At 61.2% G+C, this 12939-nt stretch overlaps 2 protein-coding genes across 2 annotated transcripts in view; both read right to left on the bottom strand.

Moving 5' to 3' along the window:
- The window catches only part of LINJ_19_0380 (conserved hypothetical protein), a gene marked incomplete at both ends in the record, with an annotated part of 6057 nt that extends 1806 nt beyond the window's left edge, over positions 1 to 4251 (bottom strand). Inside the window, one exon of the mRNA XM_001464964.2 lies at positions 1 to 4251. This exon is cut by the window's left edge and continues 1806 nt beyond it. Within this exon, the coding sequence (XP_001465001.2) occupies positions 1 to 4251 (4251 nt within the window).
- A 4010-nt stretch (positions 4252 to 8261) lies between these two features.
- LINJ_19_0370 (conserved hypothetical protein) lies at positions 8262 to 11720 on the bottom strand (the record flags this gene model as incomplete). Its single annotated transcript, XM_001464963.1, has 1 exon — positions 8262 to 11720. One exon carries the CDS (start codon positions 11718 to 11720, stop codon positions 8262 to 8264), a length of 3459 nt encoding a protein of 1152 aa, XP_001465000.1.
- Between the last annotated feature and the right edge of the window lie 1219 nt (positions 11721 to 12939).

Genomic DNA, 12939 nt, shown 5'->3' with positions numbered 1-12939 from the left:
ATCTGTGATGCTCGGCGGGTAGCTGCAGGCCACCGCGCCACTGAAACCGCCGCCGTTCGACAACCCTGTCGACGCCGACGACGCGAGCGAGCCGCGGCGCAGCGAGGCCATGGACGACACTTCCGTCACCGCAGACGCCGTGGATGGGGGCAGCGGGGTTGCCGCCTGTACCACATTCGGGATGCGGTAGCCGGCGATGAGCATGTTCAACACCGCCTCTGTACGGAGCACGGCCACCTCACTCAACACAGTCTCTAGGCGTGCCTCCAGGAGCTTCGCCTCTGCCCCCGCAGCAGCCATGGAGGACTCCGCAGCACTCAGCTTCTCCTCAAGCTTTCGCACCGACATCGGTTTCTCCAACGTCTTCTGCAGTGTGGCCCACTCCACTCCCAGTGTGTCGCGCTCACTGGCAAGTCGCTCGCTGCGCGTTACATACAGGGCAAAGTTCTGCCACAGCGCAAAGTAGCGGCGGCGCAGCTTCCACGGCTGAACCAGCGACGACGAAAGCGGCTCCACCACAGCCCATTCCCGGTCCGCCGCTGCGGAGGCGGCAACGCGCCGACGCTGCCGTGCACACACGCGCCACAGGTCAAAGCAGCGGCGCCGGCGCGCGTGCGCCTGACTGCTTTGCGTCTTCTCTGTCAGAAGCCACAGCGCTGTTGACTGGGTTGCGACCCGCGTCGCTTTCCGCGTCAACTGGGCCAAGGTGCAGCTGGCTGGGGTGTGGGAGCTGGCGTTCATCGACAAGAGCAGTTTGTTGAACGACACGCACTGGCGCAAACGCACCTGTCGGGCTCGAAGGAACTCACGCCAGCGGCTGTACGCACAGGCGAGCCGAGTGATCTGCTGTTGCCTCCCCATGGCATCGGCCACCAACGCCCACACGCGCCGGCGTCCCTCACGCACCTCGCTGCAGACGGCGAGCAGCACCACTTCACTTGCCCGCAACTGCACCTTCCGCAACACCTCGCTTGCAGATGTCCTCTTCCGCGCGCGCGTCCAGTTCAGCCACCGTTGCGTATAGCGACCGAGCAGCGTCATCGCGCAGCTCTCCGCTCGGGCTGCAATGGCGCCCTTAGAGTCCGAGCGCAGCGCGCGGCGCTGGGCCCACTGCCGCCAACGCGCAAAGACGCAGTACGACTGCCGGCGCACGTATTCACGCTCCAGTACGAGTCCGCAGCGACGCATGTCGGACAACTCCATCTCCTCCAGCATGTCATTTGCTGCCTGCCTCGCCTGCTTGGCAAGGTTGCGTGCCCGCTGCTGCTGGAGCGGCTGCAGTGAGACAGCCGCGTTCAACTCACGCAGCGACGGCTGGCCCACGCGATAGCTCGTGGCGGTTTGGTTGGGGCCGTGCGCCATGGTGGTCCTATCAAACTGAGCAGCACCCATAACAACCGACGACAGGCCGACGCTGCCGTTCAGTGGCGTGCCCGGCGCCTCCTCTCCACGCACGACGGCCATCCACACGAAACGCCGCATCGGCGTCATGCGAAGCTGCACAAAAGTGGAAGAGAGAATCGCGTACGGCGACTGCATCTGGGAGAGCAACGGCAACTCCGTGCTGTGGGTGTCGTACACAGCGAGACCGCCGTCTAAGAAAGCGGTGTAGAGGCGGCCAACGCTGGCGTCATACAGCACGCTCGAGAGCGGCATGCGGCGCGACGAATCCAATGCACGAACGTACTGGCCAGAAGGCAGCGCAAACACCTTCGCTGTGGCGTCGCGCGAGGCGCTCACGAGCAGGCGGTCCTCTACCACCGCGAGCGCAGTCACACACTCAGTGTGTGCGCACTCGATGGGCCAGTTGAACGCGGTGACCGCGTCGTACCCCGCAGAGATACGCTGCGTAAGCTGCATAGATGCCGCCGAGAGCAGCACGCGTTGCTGGTACAGGCGCAGCCACGATTCCAGTCGCTGCTCCAACGAACTCGCGAGCCACCGCGTGCACACCGGTGTCGACTCGGCTTCCAACGTCGCACTCTTCGTAGTCCTCTTCTGTGCCCCTTTCTTGTGCCTCGCCCACATACCGGCGGCCGGGGCGGCGGATGCGCTTTTCGCTTTCGTCTTTGTCGCCGCCCTTCCGCTGTTGGACGAGGCGACGCCGACACCCCGCTTAGCTAGGAGGCCCTTCGCCCGCTTCTTTAAGCCGCGCTTGAGACTGCGCGGTGTGCGCGACGTCGCAAAGGATCTCCTGCCAGCATCTCGGTAGCGACCGCCCGCTACAGCAGCAGAGCCTATCATCGCCCTCTCGTCGTCTTTGTCCTCCAACTCGGCCTCCTGCTCCAAGCCGCCGCGAAGCGGTGACATGCCGCCCTCGGGGTCCACCAACACACTGCCCTCACGATACGCACTCGACGTCATGCCCGTCTCCGTCGGCTCAAATGGCCCGACCTCCGCTGAGGGCATCAAGGGAGACGCCGACAGCGATGACACACGACCGCCACCGTTAGCGGCTTTAGCCAGGAGACGGGCGCCACGCATGGCAACCGGCACTATATGGGCACCGGCGCGTCTGCCTAGAGAGCTCTTCTTAATCGCGCTGTGGCCCTCCCGGAAGCGGTGGTGGCGACCGTCTGCGACGGCTGGGGGTGTGGAAAGACGAGGCGGGCCGACAGCCGCGAACCCGCTGGTACTCGCCGGCACCGAGGTCAGCAACGGACGCTGGAAGACGCGTGGCGAGGGCACTGCAGACTTGCCGGCGCGCACCTCTCGACCCGTCGCTGCCTCTGTCTCTCCTCTGTGCAGCCCATGGAAAGATACCGAGATGCTCGCGTGCCCCGCCGCAGCAGGGGCAGCTGTCGATGCCACCACCAGCCGCTGCAGCAGGGGCGCCGCTGCGGCCACGTCCATCTCACTGACTCTCTTAACGGCATTCGCTCGCTCCTCCTTTGTAATAGCGAGCTGGTCGCCTTGCACCGCGTCCCACATGCGCAGCGTTCCGTCGTCAGAGCCGCTGAAAGCGTACCCGCCAGTCGCGGTCGCCGCAAGCGCGCCGATGCTGCGCAGATTGCCCTTCAGCTTGTGTAGGTAAGACATGCTCGCGGCTTCCCACACCGCGATGGAGCGGTCGAGTGAGCCTGTGAGCAGGAGCGACTGTGTGGGGGTCGACCCATGCTTGCCGTGCATCTCCGCATCGGCACCGGTGTGCAGGGAGAAGCGCGGGGCGCCTTGCACGTGGAGCAGACACGTCACGGCAGCCGTATGTGCGCGATGCTCCGCCGTTAGCTTCATCGTGACGGCATCGTAGACGCACAGCGTACCGTCCGTGTATCCGGCGACGACGCGGCTGCCGCAGACTTCCGTCAGGGAGGTGATGACGGCTCGAGGGTCGCGGCGCGGAAGACTCGCCAGCACTTGATTGGGGTTCGCCATGCTACGCACCTCCAGTCCGCCATCCTGCTGAGCCAACCACAGAGACGTGTGCAGACCCGATTTCACCAGCGGCTCCATGTTCGCGGCGAGCAGGCCACGGTGGGCAGCGAAAGATCGGCGCTGCAAGCCGGCAGACGCCGTCGCCCCTGTCGAGCGTACGAGAGCAGACGCCGACGAAGAAGGCACAAGACCGCGCGGGCGCGCTCCGTTGAGGAGCGACAAAGGTCGGCCCCGACCAGCGCCGGGCCCCGCCGTCCCACTGCTGGCCATCGACGCCCCAGAGCCAGACACGCGGCGCCCCAATTGCCGCGGAGACCTACCCGGTGCAGTGAGCGAGGAAGAATGACCGGCCGCCACGGCGTGAAGAGAGGGCACGTCAACGGCATGCTGCGCCTCGGTCTCGACACCTTGCGCGCACCCGTCAGCAGCGGCGGAGGGACTCGTGCGGCCGCCCTCAGCGGTCGCACCGGCGGCGGCGGCGGCGACGCACACCGATGCCGCTGCCGTCTCCTCATGCGTTTTACCGTTGCGCACGTGCGACGGCGTGGAGCCGTCGATAGTGGACAGTGCGGCAAGTTCATGCGACGTAGCGGCAGCTGGCGTGCGTATCACCACTGGAGTCGCACAGCGGAAGCGTCCAATAAAGCTGCGCTGATGGGCTAAGTTGAGGTAATCCGCCTCCTTGCTCGACGGAAGCGGACGGAGATGAGAGAAGCTCGACAACCTCGGCGACGAGAGGGCAGCAGCGGGCTGTGAAGACAAGGAACCGGTGCGACCCCTCGCCATGGTCGTCGAGTGGCTCGTGGCACGGCTCTGGAACGACTGCACAGACGGACAACGCCCAGAAACGGACCAGGGGGCACTACTACCCGGCATGACGATCGCTGACGCCACAAGAGGACGTTGTTGCGCGACGGAGTCGGAGACAATGGTGGACACGGCCGTTGAGTCGCCGTCGAGCGAGTTGCCGCTTCTCCCCGACGGCGGCGGCGGCCGGGAAGCCATGACGTGGCCTTCCGACTGAACACATGACTGCGCCAGCGAGGCCGATGTCAACAAAGCAATCGGCACCACTGCATCCTCAGCGTCTGAGACAGGGTCCTGCGACGGCAGCCCCTGCGTGCCTGTGGGGGTGGTGCTGATCGGCTTCGAAGGCGAAGCAGAGGAAGCGGGCACCTCACGATGCAAAGTCGGCTGCAGACGCGGCGCTGTCGTGGCGGACCGCCGGCTTGCTCTGCCTCTCCCCACATACGACGCAGTTGGGCGCACTGAGGTCCGTCTTCCTTGGGAACGACCGCGGCCACCGACGCCTCTCTGTGCTGCTCCTTGAGTATCATGACACAATGATGAGAGCCGCATTGTCGCACTCCCACAGCGATGGAAGAGCCGAGTCCGCTGTACGTCTGTTGGCGTGCGTGTGGGTGAAGACGTGTAGGAGAGAAGGGAGGGGGCGCGGGGACTGCCCTCTCGCGGCAAAGTCACGGATGCACCCGAAGACACACCCACGCGGGTAGCGACAGGCACACAACACCGAAAACGTCAAAAAGGCGAAGAAGACTGAAAATAAAGAGAACGAGGGAGAGCAGTGGAGGAAGAGAGGAGGTAGTGGTACACAACGAAGGCGGCGCACGGAACACCGAACACCGAGCACCGACACGCACACACGCACACACACACGGAGAAAGAGAAACAGCGGCCGAGGAAAATCGAGGGTGCGGATGCGTGGGGTGGTGGAAGCACCAAAAAAAAAAACGAACAAGGCCAGACGGCAAGCAGACAAGAACCAGGAGAACGTGAGAAGAGTGCACACCCCAACTACAAAATGACGAGCGGCAGAGAGCGACAACGTGGCGTCGTTATGTGTGCTCCTCTCTTTTCTCGAAGGGCTGGAGCAAGCCAAGAGGTGCTGGAGGGAGAGAGGGAGGGAGGGGGTTGCTTGTGGATATCTCTTTGACTTCTGATGCGGGTGCTGCGGTTGGCACGCTGGATGGCCATGTAGCACAGGCACACGTGCAGAGTTGAAGAAAAAAAGAGCGAACAATGACAACAGAGAACTACGCAGCAACGAAGAAGCGAAGAAAGCGAGTCCCGGAGCCGCTGTTTTACGAAGATGGCGACAACAAGGGGGTGTACAGACACCCTTTTCCTCACCTCCACAAACTGCGTCCCTCTCTCTCCGTCTTGCCTGTCTGCCTGTGTTCAGACGGCACGTCGGCGCCTTCTCCCGTCCACGTCGTCACGCACACACGAAGCAGATCTTCGCTGTTCCTTGGAAAAGGGGGGGGGGGTTCAAGAACAAGGGGAAAATAAAAGAAAAACCGAGCGTCTTAGCGCTGAGCGGGCAGGTGTTTCGTCGTTTTGGTCTGTCCGCGTGTGTGTGTGTGTGATTATGCTGATAAGCACTTGATATTGCGATGAGCGAAGGGACGTGGGCCGGGGGGAGAGCGCCTTTTGAGAATCTCTTCGAATGCACCTTGGGTGACGCCGCGCCCCTGCGGAAAAAAAAAAGATGAGGCAAAAATGGGAAGAAGGCGATGCGCAGGCAATGACGGCGGCTGATGGAGATAAAAAGCCACGGGTTTCGTCTACGTAGCGGTGGCGCGCATACAAACTACTGAGAGTGAGAGAGGAGGAGGGGGTGGGAAGAGGAAGTCCACAGGCGGAGGAAGAGGAGGAGGAGAACACAGGCAAAATAAAACGCGCAAAGGGGAACAGCAACAACCACCAAGATCGAGGCAAGGAAACGAACACCACAGAAGGGAGACAGACGGCAAATGCAGAGAGGGGAAGCGAGGCAAGCAGCTATAAATTTATGTACGTTGGTGCGCGTGTTTATGTGAACGGTATGAGGAGGGAGGGAGGTGCGGGTGAGGGGGAGGGGTGGGTATGTCTATCGTTCACACGCTCGCCCTCTCACCTGCGAGAGGGGGACGAGAGGGGTGGAAAGCAGAATGTGCACAAGTATCCCCACACCACCTCCTGTGAATCGTTCCTGTGCGGAGGGTCAAGATGCTCTTGACGCTGCTGTGTGTGCGTGTGTAGGGGAGTCGGTGCGTGTCTTTCTTGCGATGCCGTCCTCTCTTTCTTCATATCCCCTACCGGAACTAGCTCCCAGAAGGTATGTGAGGGTGAGCGACCGACCGAGCGAGCGGAGGAGGGTGGTGGTGGTGCGTACATGAGGGAGGCAGACGATTCCAGCGACAAGGACAAGCAGATAGAGAGCGTCGGGGGAGGAGTTGAGGAGAATACAAGCAAAGCAGTGGCTGAATGGAAAAGGAGAGAACAAGGAGAGTCGCCGTGGTGCGAACGAAGTGTTCAGACACCATGCGCCTCGTATACCCGTTGCTCACCATCAGCACAGCGCACGCCTTCACGGGCACACACACACACACAGCGAAGCGCAATGTGAGAAGCGTGTTGCACTACATGCTACATGACACACACACACACACAGACACATGCACAGAGGAGAGTAAGAGAACGAGGAGGGAGAGAAGCATGCAAAACGCAAGGCCAACCGATCAAGCTCGAGGAACACAGGGAAGCTTCTTGCCACGCAGCCCTCCAATCTTTTGGACTCCGAGAAGTCCATTGTGCCGCGCAGAAGCTGAGTCGCGTCCTCGCTGGGCCTCACGCCCTTCCCTTTTCCTCCTCTGCGGTGCGCAGGTTCATGGGTGTTCGCACGTGTCTAATGGGGCGTAGACGTCCGGCCGACGTCCGCCTCTGCCGTGTTTGCACCGGCAGCGACCATTTTATGTCTGTTGCACCTCTGCCTATTTTTTTTTGTACCGTCCGTGTTACTCCCTCGCGTTGCCGTCAAAGCCGCTCTTTGCAAGCGTGGGTGAGGGTGGGTGGGGGTGTGTCCACTCCCCTCTGCCAGGAAAAAGAAAGTCAACTTCTCACACACATGCACGCAGAGGACAACACCCTGGTCGGGGGAAGGGAGAGGGAGAGGGGTAGCAGTCGACTGTGTTGCCAAAAAGACGGAAGTGGACGTCATGAATGGCAGAAACAAAACAAAAAGGGATGGAGAGACGGTTGGAAAGCGAGAGGGCACCAATGGGCCCCCTCGCGCACACTCTCCACATCGCCTTCTCCTGTCATTCCCATACATACGCGCACGCGCAGGGACGACGGGGAGACAGATATCGATAAACACCGACGTACAGCACCGTTACCTTCAACGCAGGCAAACACGTGCAGGCATGCGCCTTCGCCTCCCTCATTTTCTCCCTACACATACACACCCCGCTGCCCAGTTGCTTCCCGTAGAGGAGGGAAAGACGCAACCTCATTATGACCCAATGTGCGACACAGTCGCCGTTCCATCGGTATTGTGTGTGTGTGTGTGTTTGGCTCGCAGAAAAGAGGAAAAGGGAAGCCGTAGAAACGCTGCGCGTGGGGGAGGGGTGAGGGGAGGGCGCTGGCGTCGCTCTACCTCGCTCGCTCTGCGTGGGCAAAGGAGAGAAGGAGAAAGCACCCGAATGAAACAGGAAAGGGACAACAGAAGCACAGGCGCCGTGTCCAGCGACACGGATAGCGAGAGGGTAGGGAGGGAAGACGAAGACACGGAGAGACATCAACAATCAAGCAAACACACCAACAAGCAGGTTAACAATAAGAGGAGAGGGGAGCATCGGCAGCAAAAGCAGTGTCTTTGCAAGTCAAGTCACATGCAACTCAGAGAAACAGCGCGCGCCTTTTTTTATGGGGGGGAGGGGGGCAGAAGTTATGTGCAGAAAGGTAGGGAGGCATGACCGAAGAGAAGAGCGAGCAGCAGTCACACCGCGGCGCCACCCCCCCACACACACACACAGATGTGGAGAGGAGACGCTCACAAAAGCAGCACTCGCGATATACGTGCATAACTGTCATTAAGTTCGCCGTCACGAGTCGGTGAGATGTGCCGACGCAAGAATGGCGGCCGGCGCACCCGACGAGCTCGCGGGATTTTCGGTTGAGCGCGCGCCTGCCGTTGGCTGTTTTCTCGCGGTAGTACCCTGCCTAGGGGCCGGCGCTGAAGGGTTGCAGCGCAGCCCACCGTTCCCGTCAGCCCCGGTGCATGCAGAGTCGCGCGTCGTAGCACCAACGCCGGAGACCGACCCTTCTCTCGTGAGCGTCGCGGAGGTGCCCCCCGAAGACTGTGCGGTAACGCTGGACGGCACAAGCGTGAGTCGCACGCCATTGTGCACCCGTGACGGCGCTGAGGTGGCGATGGTACTGTGTGGGTGTTGCCTTGGCGGCGACGGCTTCAGCACAGTCATGCTCACTCTTGGCACTATCCGTGGAAGCGAGCCATGACGCCGCAGGTCGGACTGGGAGTGGCTTGGGTCGACCATGCTGGCGTTCCTGCTCGGCATCGGGATGAGGCTTTCAGACGGCTGCCTCGATGCAGACGACATCAGCGGTGCCACGGTCGATGTGCCGCCCATGCTGCTGACGCTGCCATCATCTGGATCGAGGGCGCTGAGGCGGTGGCGCGGCTCAATGACCTCCAGCTCGGGCAACGGTGCTGCTCTGGGGCTGTCTGCAGTTTGGACCGCGCTGGCAGGCACCGTCACAGCGGTTGTTTTGAGCGACAGACGTTTAGAAGGCGACCTCGCTGCCGCAGAATCCTCTTCCGCGCCGCTTGCCCCCGGCGGGCGAGGGTGTGCGGTAGCTGCCCCGCCATCGGCGCTGCCTAGCGCAGCGCATGTGTGGCTCAGCTGCATCCGCGTGGGGATACCTGGTTGCAGGCGCCGCACAACGCGCTCACCAGCCGAGGACACAGCTGGGCTAGTTTTTGGCTTGAATGTCTGGTTCAACATTGGCGGCGCCGCTTGCGGCGCTCCGGGCGGCAAGCTGCTATGTGAAGGGGCCGCGGAGGGGGCGCGGGAGCTTCGGGTGGAGCGAAGGAGGGGCAGAGGCCCTTTGCACGTCGTGTTGCGATCGATGGCGGGCATGTGCATCTCTGACTGCGTGGAATCCTTGTTATGGATCCGGCTGGTCGCCGCGGGAGTGTCCGTAGGCGCCGATTCACTTGGAGGAGCTGCAGAGGTGAAGTTAGCATCGCTGGCCATTACAGCGGCGGCCGCCGCCTCAGCCTTCTCCTCCTCCAACTTTTTGCGCATGCGCGTGTACCAGTCCTCCGTGGTGGCCGTACCTCCCACACCGAGCCACCCACCAACGTCCCCGCCGCCACCGCCGTTGGCGTTCACGGTCGTGCTCATGTTTGCGTTGGCACCGCCGGTGGCAGAAGCACAAAACGCCACGAGCCCGCCGCCCCAGTCGAGGCCGCCAATGCCGGCCCACGCGCTTGAGTTGTTATTGTCTACCTGCGATGCGTCGGCGCCGACGGACGCGTCCCTCGCAGAGGGGTAGGAGGAGTTGTTGCGCATACTCGCCGCCGCCAATCTATCATCAACGGTCGTCGACCTCATCGGCGCGTTCAGCTGGCGCAGCACCTCGTCCACGCGATTGCGGTGCCGCTCTCGCAGCCGGATTTCCTCCTCGCTGTCGGTGCTGCTGCTGTAGCCGCCGTTCGGACTGAGTGAGTAGAAGCCGCTCGGCATGCGAGGCGGGTAGAAGGTGCCGCGGCGGGTGCTGGAGGACCTCTGGAAGGGGCTCCCGCCACGACTCAAAGCAGTAGTTCGGCGATCCATAGACTTGCTCAACGAACTGGCAGCGGCCGCGATGCGACTACGTGTTGCCTGCTCCGCCGTGGAGGGGCACCAGGGTGCGCCGTTGCCAGCCTCGCACCAGCCCTGTGAAGCGCAGCTCGACGTCTCCATCACCTCGAGCAGGGGGTTGTCCTCGGGGCGGCTGAATCGACGCTGCGCCCCGCTGGCACTGATATTGTGCTCTGACTTGCCGCTACCCATGTCAGGCACCGCCGCAGCCAAGGGAAAGTCCATGTCCCAGTGTCTCAGCGGAGAGTTCAAATCGGCTGGCGGCACACTGATGCGCACCACGTCGTCGTCAACCGCCGCGATGGAATGCGCTGACCCGACACGGCCGCCACCGGCGAGGGCACCCGCAGTGCTGTTCGTGGATCGCTTTTCTCGGCTGCTGGGACGTATCTTAGTGGCGCGCTGCGACAACGGGTCACCGCCGCCGGTGCTGGCGTTGCTTTGACTGCGTCGAAAGCTGTGTGTGCGAGAGCTGCGCAGGGAATGGACGTTCCCGTGCTGCGTGCGCCGCAGCAGCGCTACCTTGGCGTCTCGCAGGCTTCGCGCGTTCTTTGAAACATGCACGGAGGCATCAGGGTCACCCGTATTTCGTGGCGTCTGTCCCTGGGAAGCGCGTGTGCTCCCAAGCTGGAGAAGGCTCTGACTTGCTGACGTGGAGAGAGAGCTGGCGCTGATCAGTTTCTGCCGGTGAGACCGATTCCGCAGAGTGGACGATGTAGTCGTCTTGTCGTCATCAGCGCCGCTGCAGTAAGATCGCTGCAGCCGGTTCGGACTGCCGTTTCGATTCGCCAGATCGGAGGACCCGAGAGGCACGAACTGCGCTCCGCTCGAGTCGAGACCCGCACCGTTCGTAGCGCTGCCGCCGTCAAGCCGCAGCGTCGCGTGCGGCGAGGCGCGGGACGACTGCGAAGCCAGCGGGGAGGCACAAAGTTCACGCCGACTGCGACTCTGAATGGTGCTGTTCACGGCACTCGTCCATGGTACGACACTGACGGCACCGCTGGGGCTGTTACTCCCGCGCCTGTGTGACACGGAGGCGGTCTTCGGCGACGGCGTGGACGGCCAGTCGCACCCACCGTCATCCAGGCGCATGTCCTCGCTAAGGTCCGCCTCGCCGCTGGTGTTGCCGGAGGGCTGAAGAGGATTGCGCGCCGCTGCGTCACTGGGAGAGGCTATTACGGTGCCCTGCGGTGCACCTCCCGAGCATGTCGTCGTTGAATGGGAGGTGCTGCTGACGGCGACGTTTTTGCGTGATTTCCCGTCACCTCCTCGGCGGGTTAGCAGCCCTGTCAACCGTGAGTAGCCGCGGCAGCTGCGGGCTTCTCGCTTGCCGCTGGAGGTGATGCTGGAGCCGTCGAGTCGCGACTTACAGCCGCTGGCTTCACGTATTTGCATGGGCGAGATCTCCGTTGCGGAGAGCAGGCTCGAGGATCCGGCGCCGCCACCACCGACAACAATGTCGTCGCTGTTGGTCAGCTGAACTCCATGTCGGGAAAAGAGCGGATTGTGTGGAAGGTCCGAGACGGGTACCTCGGTGGACGACAGCGGGTGCAGCCATGACGCGGCACTACCCCTCCGCGATCCCGAGTGCCTTACTGAATCCTTGGCCAGTTGCACACAATCGACCGGCAACGGCGACTTCCTCTTCTCCACGGCGCCAGAGGACAAGGCAGGCATCCCTTCTTGTTGCAGATTAGTGACGACCACTAAACCTCTAGAAACAGCCCTCCGTTGCTGCACAGCAGCGGTGTGGGCCTGCAGTATGTGTGCTCCGCGTGAAGGAGCGCACAAGACTGACAAACGCGCGTGCGGTCGCCAGTATACGCACAAAGACTAAAGCACAACGAGAAACGGAGAGTGAGAGAGGAGGGAAGGGGAGGATTACAAGAACAGGAAGAACAACACAAAAAGAAAAAGAGCAGCGGTACGAGATCAAGGCGCTGCCACCACCGGTACAACGTTCTTTTATATGTGTGTTATCTCCTTATCTATGCATATATATATATATATATCTGCGTGTGTGTGTGTGTGTCTGGGTGTCTGGGTGTACGTGTATTGTCCAAGGCCACAGCAACGCAGAAGTGATGGCTGCTTCGTTTCCCGTTTTCGTTTTTTTTCCTCGTTTGGGAAGCGAAGAGTGGGACGGGAGAAAATGTGGAGAGGCCCACACACAACACACAAACAGGTCGAGGAAAGATGGAAAAAGAAAAAAAAAATACAGCAAAGCAAACAAAAAACGCGAGGAAGTGACAACGTAAAAGAGAAAACGAAAAATAATAAAAATTAAAAAAAAAAAGATGCGCCAGTCACAGGCAGTCGTGGAGGAGGGAGGAGGGGGGGGAGAGCGAACGGCACAGGCGCAGAAAGGGAGAACAGCAGGAGACGTGTAACTATGCAGAAGAACGAAAAGAAAACAAGAGGGCGTGTGTAACAGTGAGCGCTACCGAACAGCAAAATATAGAAGGTCACATATACACTCACGCAGAGAGGTACATAGAAGTGACTCGGACTCAAAGGCCAGCAAAGGCAGCCGAGAGAAAGAAGGGGGGGGGGAGCGACTTGGCAAACAAAGCGAAAAGACGTAAAAAAAAAAGAGGCGGCAACCACAACCGCGAAAGAAACAGCGTAAAAGCAACGGCCAATCACGGAGCTACGCGCGCGCACACGCACACGCACACGCACACATACACATACACACTCAGCACACACACACACACACGTAGTGAACAAAATGGCAAAAAAGCGAAAGAAAAGAGAGCAAGCAAAAACACAAAAAAAATGTGATGGAGAGACGGAGTGTATGTGTGTGTGTGTGTGTGCCGATGAAGGCGAGCAAACAAACAAAAAGAAGAAAGACGGCGATGGAGAGCGAGGTAAGTAGGCCAGGGAGAGAGAA

The sequence above is a fragment of the Leishmania infantum genome, chromosome 19 (assembly GCF_000002875.2).
Source record: "Leishmania infantum JPCM5 genome chromosome 19".
Classification (NCBI taxonomy): Eukaryota; Euglenozoa; class Kinetoplastea; order Trypanosomatida; family Trypanosomatidae; genus Leishmania; species Leishmania infantum.
Note: the sequence above shows the minus strand (reverse complement) of the source record. Positions and strands in the feature narration are given on the sequence as shown.